This window comes from Sinocyclocheilus rhinocerous, unplaced genomic scaffold (genome assembly GCF_001515625.1).
Source record: "Sinocyclocheilus rhinocerous isolate Xijiao unplaced genomic scaffold, SAMN03320098_v1.1 scaffold2064, whole genome shotgun sequence".
Classification (NCBI taxonomy): Eukaryota; Metazoa; Chordata; class Actinopteri; order Cypriniformes; family Cyprinidae; genus Sinocyclocheilus; species Sinocyclocheilus rhinocerous.
The window spans coordinates 88413-100229 of record NW_015636554.1 but is presented as its reverse complement, the minus strand read 5'-3'; the positions used below and the strand labels follow the sequence as shown (position 1 = coordinate 100229).

Here is an 11817-nt window from a genome sequence, read left to right as displayed (position 1 = left end):
ATATTTTTTCATTTATGTATGAAATATATGTATGTTATGCATGTAATATAGTTTAAGTAGTTTGTATTACTAGTATGTTTTAGGATAGAATAATGTACACACTTGCATAGACTAGTTAGAAGCTGGTTGAGTTAAGTAGCTGCTGAGCTGCTGGTTGCATGTGGAGTTTGTTTGAGCTCCGCCTCTAAACCTTTAACCCCCACAGAAACTATCTGAACTATTTCAACACACACACACACAGAGAGAGAGAGAGAGAGAATGTGTGTGCGCGTGTGATTTGATCTCAGTGGATCATGGAGCAGCGCTCTGACCGCGGTGTGTCGGAGTGTCGTGCCCGCACGGATGCGCTTCTAACACGGTTACTTTTGCTCCGGAGCCCCGCTGAACGGAACTAAAGCTGGAGGATCGGATCGGTACCGATGGCTGATCCTCTGCGGAGGACAATTCTAGCCAAACTCAGGGGCAAGAAACCCAAAGGGAAAGACGCGAGCACCGCGAACCGGCCGAGAGAAGGTAAAGAAAAAGTTTCTCAAACGCAGACAGAGAGAGATTACATTTCACATGCGATGAGGGGTGAGGAGAGGTGTGTGGCCGCTCTCGGCTGCAGCGCGGCTCCCCGGTGCGCTGTGCGTGTCACCGGGATCTCAGGGCCCGGGGGTCCCGCTGATCAAAGCGAACGCACCGAGCTGAAGCGTCTCCAAACGCCGCGGGTCCGCGGAGACTCGATCGGCTTCAGCGGCTGCGATTTAAAACCCCGACGAGAGGCTTTAAAGCTAACAGATGGCCAAGATCTAAAGAATAAAGGACCAAATGTTACACTACTCGAGCAAAAGGCCGGGGAAAACATTACGAGCGACTTTGAACGTCACGCCAGGGGCCCCCAGCCTCATGTGTTTGATTATATAGACGCTGAAAGCGATTTAATTCAGGTTATAGAGAGTTCGCTGGAATATCATGGAGATTTTAGGATGCCCGCATTACAAAGTCCGACTTTTTTCCCCACTGATCTGGAAATAACAGTGGCCCCTGTGTTGAGAGAGGGGGCCCCTCGACACCACTCAGTCGACAGCGAGGACGACGATTATTATGATAACCAAACTCTGCCCTTTTATGAGTCTCACACTCACTTGAAAGAGCGAAATACGAATATCGGTGAGCCGATATCGGCGTCGGAATCTAACGAAACCGACAGATTGAAGTCCCAACTGAAAGAGGCGTATTATTTGCTAATAAACACAATGCACAACATCAGTTTCGACGGTCAGGTCGAAGATAACGGATTTGTGGATCAGGCCAGTAGCGCTAGTCAATCCCACGACAGCGTTAGCACAGAAAGCGACGCGTGTTCGTCCGAAGAACGTAACGATTCTGCGTTTCTCGGACGATGTGGGGTGGGTCTGACGGTGTCTTCGCAGAGCAGAAGCTTGCAGAATATTTGCGACGCGAGTCCCAAAACGACGCTCCAGCGGTCGGTGAGCGACAGCAAGGTGAAGTACTCGTCAAACCGCGAGGAAGAGCCGCGAGCCGCCGTCGCATCGGGTCTCGATGTGCAACAGGCGAACCCTTCGGAAGCCCTCCCGACGCTTGCTTCATCGCGCAGATCCTGCGACGACGCAGCGGTGCCCAAACATCCCGGAGTCACCGTCAACAAGATGCAAGAGTGGATGCAGAAAGGTCGCGTGCTTTCGTCCGAGATGAAGCAGAGGATCGCGGGTTCCTCGCTGAGAGCCAATCACGTGAGGCAGCAGACAGGTATGGACGCCCGCTGGCGTGGAGGACCTCAAAATCATCTCATTCATCTCACAATCTCTGGTGGAAAGCGCTGAGAGAGCTTCTCGGTGTCTTTTAACCGGTGCCGGGGTTTTTTCCTCCTCTTCCTTCATGACTAATGCCGTTTCACGTAACACGTTTGGCAGGAGCGTGCCGGCGGGCCTGAGGCTGGATTGGTTCCTCTCCACTAACACACTCACTCTCTGAATAATTCATTTCACGCTTGTCTTCTTGGTGATGGTGGTGGTTTTGTGCTGAGGTTAAATGTGAATGTTTATTGAACATGCGAGATGCTCGAACCCTTCTTCTGCTGGTAAGATGTGTTATGGGTTATCAATATATTTTATAGGTCAATCTGCAGCCCTGTCAAGTGTGTATCCAAGAAAACAATTGGTCGACGGCTATCTTGTATCATGAAACCAACAGGAATCATTGTGATTTTGCTTGCATCCATTACTAATCTATTCAGAACTTTGAATTCCAGTGTAAACCACAAATCTGAAAGTATCAGGCTACATTTTGGGGCAGATATGCATGAAAGTTTGTTGTATTTTGTTTGTGCAGAGCAGTAACTTTGACTTCTTTTAGGTGTCTTGCATGTAAACCAATGATTTTGATGGATGCAGGCTTGTTTGTTTTCTGCACGCAGGCTTCAAATGCACGTTTATAGTCATATTTAATGCAGTCCTACGAGAAAACTACACGATAACACTGAAGACCAAAACAGGCTTTGTAAATTGGTTTCCAGGCCAGATTTAAGGATAAGCTATTAACACAAGCAGAGCTCATCTTGTGTGTTGAATGTGGCCTTTGGGCAGTTTATGTAGAAATAATAGAGTTGCTCTTTACTGCCATGCGAGCAGAATTAGAGGAAGTGGACGTGGTGTTCATGGAGATTTACAATGCAATTGCATTTCTGCATTTGGCAGATGCTTTTATCCAAAGTGACTTAAAGGAATAGTTCACCCAAAAAGGAAAATTTAATCCAAGATCAGATTTGGAGAAATGTAGCACTGCATCAGTGTCTCAGCAATGGATGCTCTGCAGTGAATGGGTGCCGTCAGAATGAGAGTCCAAACAGCTGATAAAAACATCACAATAATCCACAAGTAATCCACAGCACTCCAGTCCATCAGTTAATGTCTTGAGAAGACAAAAGCTGCGCGTTTGTAAGAAACAAATCTAACATTAATACATTTTTATCTTTAAACTGTCATTTCCTGCTAAAATTACAAATCCATAATCCATAATAACGCTTCCTCCAGTGAAAAAGTGCATCTCGTGTTGTCTCTCACATCAAAATCCAGACACATATTTGTTTAGAGCTGTTTAAACGCTGCTTGATCTGTGCAGATTTCTCTCCTGATTCACACCAGAACACTTTTTCACTGGAGGAAGCGTTATTATGAATTATGTACTGGTATTTTAGCCAAAAGGGATGGTTTCACTTTACGTATTTTAGTTAAAAACGTCTTAATGCTGGATTAGTTTCAGTTGTTGTCTTCTCCAGATGTTAACTGATGGACTGGAGTGCTGTGGATTACTTGTGGATTATTGTGATGTTTTTATCAGCTGTTTGGACTCTCATTCTGACGGCACCCATTCACTGCAGAGCATCCATTGCTGAGACACTGATAACTGTTTTTTTAATCACTGTGCATTTCCTAAGAATAGAACCCATGACTTTGGCATTGCTAGTGCATTTTCAGGGAGTGTGGCCAGGAAGCATGTTTGTTTTTGAGGAGACAACTGTTGAAATTGTTGTGTATTTAAATTGGCAAAGTTTCATTTTGGTTTGGTTCATTTAATTCTGTAGTGTCTCTCCTTTAAAAGACATATTGTCATCTATACACATAGTATATATGCCACACACACACACACACACACAACCTGTCTACACATCAGCATTGTGTGTGTGTCTCCCTGACAACATTATGCTTAACAATTTTATACAAAAAAAGTGTATTTGCTGATGAGCCAGTGATGTTTGTTTTGGGCCGGAGGGAGCTGTTCTCTAGTGAATTCCCGTCCCATGGAAACGCAGAGCCCCAGGGAGGGAATATTTGGAATGCCAAGGCCGTCGTTTCACTTGTTTGTTCTCTGTTCCTGAGGGCTTGAATGCAGGCGCGGATTAGAAAAGAGACATTACACGTTCGTTAAGGTAGGATTAGTCCGTCCTGTTATCCACGGCTTATTTTAATCTTAGGTGTCTGAGGTTTGAATGAGTGAACTGAACTTATTTTGGTAGTATTTGTGTGCTGATCTATTTACATAGCCTGGTTTATTTGAGGAAAATACTGGTTAATCTCACACAAACCTTCAAGAAGATGTTCAAATCATATTTCAACCCTAATCACCCCTAAAAAGAAAATGAGACCTGTTTTTGTATCTTTAATATAATTTTTGCATTGTGTCATTATTTTCTTGACAATTATGCATTAATTTGCCCCCTCCCAAATATTTAAAAATATTTTTTTTGGAATATATATATATATATATATATATATATACATACAATTTTTATAAGTATGCAATGTAGTATTTGCTTTACTTCCTTTCATTTATGCAGATTTTAATAAAAAGTAATTGTTCCCTTTGATTATTTTCCTTATTGTTATCGTGTGTGTATGTACATACAGTATATATATATATATAAATATTTAAATAATAGAATTGTAGAAACATTTTAATTATGAAGTCCCAGCTACTATAAGTACAATGTAGTATTTGTTTTAATTCCTTTAATCATTAAAAAAAACCTCATTAATTAAGTAAAAAAAAATAGTTAAAAAAATTGTTGATTTTTTTCACAATATAGTAATAAAAAATACAATACAAAAAAAATACAATTAAGCTTAATTTTTTTATGCAGAATAACATTTCTTTTGCTTTTAGGGTGAAAGATTTGTATATAAGATACACACGCATTCATTAGAAGCACTGGAGCTGCAGTGATACGTTGGCAAGCAGTGCAGTAACATTGTGTCCAGTGTTGCTGTAACGCAGTGATCTGATTGGCCGGCGGTGGCGATGACATCATAACGAGATTGAGTGTCAGAATGTGTTCTGAGGATGTCTGCAGTCTGGAGGATGTGGCTGCTGCAGTGATCAAGGGAATACTCTCGGATGACAGAAAGCCAGAAACTGGAGGAGGGGGACGGTCGTTCCTCTCGAGCCCTGAGGGACGCTTGCTCATTTAAAAGCCCTAAAAACAGCCCGAAACCCAGAGCAAACGTGCTTTAAAATACATTAGATAGAAATTGGATTGAAACATATAAAAGCAAGTGTCATTTTTTCTAAAGAAACACTTTACAAGCCACACTTTGGAGGGGAAAAGCAGTTTGAAATGATAAAGCAATAGATCTAGTGTTGAAAATGACATTATTGTTAAAAATATTGGCACTTTTTGTGTTTGTGAAGCGATAGAAAAAACATGTATAAAACAAGCAAATATAGACAGTTTATCTGATAGTTTGTTACATAGTCTAATGACCATCAGGTGTTGTTTACGTGTATAAATAGTTATGCTCTGGAGTTTCAGGGTTGTTTTAGCATTTTTAAATGAGAAAATGTGCAAAAAGTCTCCAAATAGTTTTCTAGTTATATCTTTCTTGTGATTTCTCCCGCTGTAATTGTTTCATTGTACGGCTCCCTTGTGTGGCGGCTTGTAATCGAATCCGCTGCTCCATATTTAGACGTGTCTAAAGTTCACGCGTGTTTGTGTGTAAGTGTGCGGCTGATGTGCACGTGTGTGGGAGGAAGGCGGTAAACGTCATTCAGCAGGAATCCTGGGCGTGTGAGAGCTCGTCCTCTGTCATGAAAGAGCCTTTAACAGCGTCACAGCTGAGCTCTGAACTGCATAACCTCACCATAACTCCATCAAACACACAAACACAGTCACGCTGGTGTTGGACGTCTGCGTTCAGCCCTCTGCAAATCTGGATGCACAGTTTCTGTACAGTTGAGTGAACCTCGTCAGTAGGCCTGTCACGATAACAACTTTTTGTTGTGCGATATATTGCCCCAGAAATAATTGCGATAAGCGATATTATTGTCATTTTAATGCGCGATAAGTCGATATATTGATTATTGCGACAGGCCTACTCATCAGTCCTTTAATGTGTCTTTACAGATGCTATTCGTTTATTTATTTATATACAAATTTATCATTTGTATATTTTCCAGTTTTGGTAATTTCCTTTTTTTTTTTTTTTTTTTTTTTTTTTTTTTTTTTTTTTATTAGTTTTCTTTATATATGTGTGTGTGTGTGTGTATATATATATATATATATATATATAAATCTTTTTCAGTTTTAGTTATTTTAGTGCATCAAGTTAAACTAAATGAAAATAAACTAAATTAACTTAAATAATCAAATTAACTGTTTATTTATTATTATTTAGCTGTTATTTCCTTGCATGTTTGAGTCAACCTCCATCTCTCATTTATGCATTTATTTATTTATTATTTGTTTGTTTGTTTGTGTGTTATTTAGCTGTTTTTTCTTGCATTTTTGCATCAATCTGTCTCTCATTTATTAATTTATTAATGAATTAACTGCTTTCTTTCTTTCTTTAAAATGATTATTTATTTATTTAGCATTTTCCTTACATGTTTAAGTCAAGCTCCATCTCTCATTTATTTATTAATTAACTTAATTAAATTAATTGTTATTTAGCTGTTTTTTTCTCTTGCATGTTTGCATCAATCTCCATCTTTTATTTAATTTATGTATGCATGTTTAATTTAATTTAGCTGTTTTTTCCCTTGCATGTTTGAGTCGATCTCCGTCTCTCATTTATTAATTTATTACTGAATTAACTGAATTTATTTATTTAAGTGTTTTTTCCATTGCATGTTTGCATCTCCATTTCTTATTTATTTAATAACGAATTTACTTATTTTATTTTTCATTTATTATTATTATTTAGCTGTTTTTCCCCATGCATGCTTGAGCCAATGTCACAAAAACATCGATATTGTTATTGTAGTTTTAATGGCTTTAATGCGATGAATATTCAACACGTCTGTAATGAAATGTAGTTTTAGAGAAATTAATACAGCATCAAGCATTGTAGAAACTTCTGATGGTATGTTTTCGTCTGGCCCTCCAGCTGTGCAGAAGATAGTGGTGTGAATTCACAGTGACAGCTCGTGATTAGTGCTGATATGAACGCTGACATCTGATAATGTGAGCGTCGTTTGAACCGAAGGCCTGTTTTTCAGTGATTCGGGCGACTCTGACCCGTATTTCTGACACCTTGTTTTCCCTTTTCCACCCCGTTCTTAGAGGAAAATCATCCGAGCGGGAAAGAGCCGCTAAAGAGCTTAGCGAGAGGTTCAAATCCAGCTTACATAAGTGCAGCATCACATGATTGTGTTGTTGGTAAATGCTTGAGCTGTAATAACACATCTGAGCGTCTGTAATCGTATACTGACTGTTTTAGCAATGAAGGCGTCGAGGTATGTTTGGATTGACGTGCCCTCATTCACCTGAGACCTGCTTTGACTCAAAGACAGACAAATGTGTCACCGGCGGAGAGGATCACGCGTATCACAACAATCTTTACTGTAGCGTGTCACAGCACGAGTAAATCTAATGCGTCCCGCGACGCACGTCCACGCTCACCACAGATAATAACAACTGAAGAACATCAGATGAACATGCAAGAACATACAGATATACTGATGTGCTTTTTACTCTTAAACAGCCCCAAATGTTATTTTAATTGCTTTTATAGTGGGTTGATTATTTAAATATGTATTTAAATATTTTAAATGTTTATTTAATTTTAAATTTAAATAAATAACCAGCTGTAAAACCAAGAACATTTATTTTATAATTTTATATTTATTAATTGTTTAAACTATTTGTTTACATTTTTTAAATCTATCTTGTTTAAAATATTTATTTAAATTTTTTAAAATGTATTTTTTTTTAAGTGTATTTCATTTTAAAAAATATTTGTTTAAATATTTTAAATATTTAAATAAATATGTAAAAGTGAGACATTTTCTTAAAATATTTATGTAAATATTTTAAATATTTATTTACATTTATTTAAATATTAAAATAAAAAAAAATAAAAAAAATAACCATCTATAAAAGCAAGAATATGTTTAAATAATTAAAATACTTATTTTAATGTTTTAATTATATTTATATATATATATTTTTTGGTAATTTGATTATGCGCCATTCAGAATTGTTTTCTTTTCAAATTCAGAGCTTTAGTTGGAATTTAATTGGGGTACCGACAAGGATGTAGAATTTTTATTTGAATAAATTATAAAATGGAATTAAATTCAAATAAATTCATATAACTGCTTTAAGTTTACATATAGCCTAATTTTTGACCCATAAACATGTTGCATCATGCACAAAATAGAGAGTATTTATGGAAGGATAAAAAAAAATGTATATCAGTTTTTATTAAAATGCTTCCTATAGATATTTGCATTAAGATTGTATTTAATGAATTGCAATTCAGAAAAACATCTATATTATTCAGAATTAATCTGGTATACTATCTTTCAAAAGTTTAGGATCAGTAAAGTTTGTATAAGAAATTAATACTTTTATTCATCAAGGATGCATTAAATTGCTCAAAAGTGGCAGTAAAGACATTTATAATAGGGATGCACCGATACCGATACTGAGCTCCTGTACTCGTACTCGTTAAAATGCCCCGATACCAAACGCCGATACCACACAGCATGTGATAAGCGCCATATTCAGACAAAGAAACACCGACAACAGAACAACAGACAGCAGAAAGGAGTTAAGGATGTCTACTACGAAGTATATGTATGCAATGAATATAATATTAAACATTCAGTATTAACCCTAAAATAAAACGCATCACAGTTTCCACAAAAATATTAATCAGCACAACAGTTTTCATCATTGATAATAATCAGAAATGTTTCTTGAATCATTATTATGATTTCTGAAGATCATGTGACACTGAAGACTGGAGTAATGATGCTGAAAATACAGCTGCGCATCACAGGAATAAATTACAGTTTAACAGATATTCACATAGAAAACAACTAATTTAGATAATAATAATATTTCACATTTTTTCAGTTTTTACTGTATTTTTACTCAAATAAATGCAGCCTCGGTGAGCAGAAGAGACTTCTTTCAGAAACATGACAAAATCTTACCGACTCCAAGCACTCATGTATATTTATGTTTAGCTGGAGTAATGAAATGTTGTCTAACTTTGGGACACTTGGAGAAAAGTGAACGTCTTCAGCTTCTCGGGCTGCCGTTGATTCCCAGAATGCCGTGGGGTGAAAGGCTCTAATTAAGCGTTTGAGTTGTATTTTCAGCTCTCCTTTGACCTCTCCAAACACACGCGGAGCGAAGCGCTCGTGTGCTGGCCAGCGCTTCTCATCCTGGCATAATAACATACAGCCACTGCATTGTTTCATGTGAAAGTGTGAGCGCCAGCATGTAATCCACAAACACAAACCCAGCTTTATTCAGCGCTGCCTTTTCATGTGTGTGCGCTTTCCTGCAGACACTCCCTGAATGAGTAGATTTTACATTCACTTTTTAAAGCAGCGTTTGAGTGAATATTATACATATACATATTTTGAATTAGCTTTTTTTTTTTTTTAGAATTTTTATATTTTCGATTTTCATTGTAGTTTTTTTTTGTAATTGTAATATGTGAATTCATTCGTTGCTTTATATTTCTAAATGGCTTTAATTTATTTTTAATTCAGTTTTATTTCAGTTAGTAATTTCAGTTAATGTATTTCAGTTAGTTGCCAAGACAACATTTCAAATAATATGTCTAATATTTTAAATATTTCAAAATTGAGAAAAATGGTTTCAATTAACAAAAACATTTTTAATAGTTTAGTTTTAGTTAACGATAGCATCACTGCTTGTGAATATCAGAAAGCAGTGCAGAGACTGTGAATGTCCAGCGGTTTCATGATCAAAGATGCGAGTCAGAGTCCCGAGATGTTTACAAACCCAAAAACATGCTTTACATTTTAGGTTTGATTTTTGGACTTGTTTGATCTAACCGGATGTACAGTACATGCATGTTTTGTGCTAATGACAGCAGATGAGCTGGATTAGCTGTGTTGGGTTTGTTTTGTGACGCCCTTCGTTCGTTTGTGTTCGTAGCACCGGTGGAGTCTGTATGTCAGCGAGACTCCAGCGCACGTCAGGCCCCGTTCAACCACATCACCGTCTCCAAAAAGCGCCAGTGGCTCCAGCAGAGCTGCGCTCGGCCTGAGGACGTCACAGCGCCCCCTGCAGCCGAGGAGGAGCGCACACACCCACAAACACACCCTCCATCGGCCGCTAACTCACGTCTAACAGACAAAGGTGTGTACAATTAAGTTTATGAGGTCTTGTTCTCATAGCAAATGTTTTCCAGAGTTTTTGTCCACTGGAAGTTGATTAACAAATTAATTAATAATCAACACTTCATATCGGCACGAACTGTGCATCTGTCCCTTTTTTCTTTTGTGTCAAATTAAATATGAATTCTCCTCGTATGTGTAAACATGCCTGGCAATAAAGCTCTTTCTGATTCTGATTCTGAAAAGCACCTAACAGAATTACAAAAAATGTAACTAAAATTAAAATGAAAAATAAACTGAAATGCATTTTTTCTCTAGTATGTCACTGTTCTGAAATGTAACATTTTTAGAAATAGTAAGTAAAGTAATAAAAATGACGAACGCACGTAATAAACTAAAATATTTTTCATTTGAGTAATTTTATGTGCTTTTTATGTTTGTTTTTTTTTTCATTTTTCAAGTGCTTTAGAAATTTAGTACAAGACAACATTTCTAATTTTCGCTTACTTTACGTTTTATGTCTAGTATTTATATTTTACTTTATTTCAATTAACAAAAATGTGTTTTTGATAGTTTTAGTTAATGATAGTAAATATAAGAACACGGTGCAAAAGCACCTGACAAAATTACAAAAAAGTAACTAAAATTAAAATGAAAACTAAAACTGAAAAATACATAAAGTAAAATAATTATTATATATGACTTCAGTTCATTAAACTACAGTTCGCTAAATAGAAAAATAATGATTTATATACTGTTATTTTACATTAGCTTTTATTTTTGTATTTTCACTTTTCTGTTTTTTTTTTCATTTTAGGTTGTTTTGTTTTGTAATCGTGTTATTTTATAATTTTTTTTAGTTTTTGTATTTTTGTATTTCTAAATAATATCATTTATTTAATTTAGTTTTATTTCAGTTCAAGTGCTTTTGTCGTTTTATTAGTTTTTTATATTTCTAAATAGTTTTCTTTTTTAAATTTATTTTAATTTCAGATTTTGTTTTCAGCATTTCTAATTTTTTAAGTTTTACATTTAATATTTTTAATTTATAATTAATAACATTTTATATTTAAATTTTAATGTTATATTTACACTAATATTTAGATTTTATTTCAGCTTTATTTCGTTGAGCACAAAATGTTTTTAATACTTTTAGTTGATAACAACAGTGGTTTGATGGCGTTTCATTCACGTCTACAGAAGTGCCGGACCCAGCCGAGGAGAACGACGCCGCCGACACCGACGAGGGAGAGATCTGGTACAACCCCATCCCAGAGGATGAAGAGGGCGATCTGCCGAACTGTGTTCCCGCCGTCAGAATCCAGACGGGACGAGCGAGAGACGAAACACAGACGCAGGAGGAGAGCAGAGCCACAGGTGCAGCCACTTTCATGTGGTTTTAATGAGCTTTCATTCAGGAATTGGTTGTAAATCTTACATATAATTAAATAGAAATGACAAGTAACACATTGAATTAAATGTATCATTTTGAAGTAGGAAGACAGAAATGTTATTGTTTTGTAAAACATGCTGGAAAACAAAACAAAACATTTTTGTAAAATAATGTGAAGAAAATAATAATGATGATAAAAAAAAAATAATTATTATTATTATTATTGAATTACATTACTAAAATGAGAAATATTACTATTATATTTACTAAAATTTTACTGTAATATTAGACTATAAAATAATAAAAAAAATATATAATAATGA

General features: G+C 36.2%; 1 protein-coding gene across 3 annotated transcripts in view; it reads left to right on the top strand.

The window, feature by feature from the left end:
• Nucleotides 1-276: 276 nt before the first annotated feature.
• Nucleotides 277-11817, top strand: part of LOC107747916 (rho GTPase-activating protein SYDE2-like) — a 33213-nt gene continuing 21672 nt past the window's right edge. For 2 of the 3 annotated variants that reach the window (XR_001640851.1, XM_016562525.1), the window contains exons 1-3: nt 277-1752; nt 9920-10123; nt 11302-11478. Coding sequence is in view for 2 of the 3 variants with exons in the window: in XM_016562525.1 (XP_016418011.1) it covers nt 420-1752; nt 9920-10123; nt 11302-11478 (1714 nt within the window). In the remaining variant the exon portion in view is untranslated. The remainder of the gene's footprint in view (nt 1753-9919; nt 10124-11301; nt 11479-11817) is intronic. The other variant, XM_016562526.1, reaches the window with a different exon arrangement.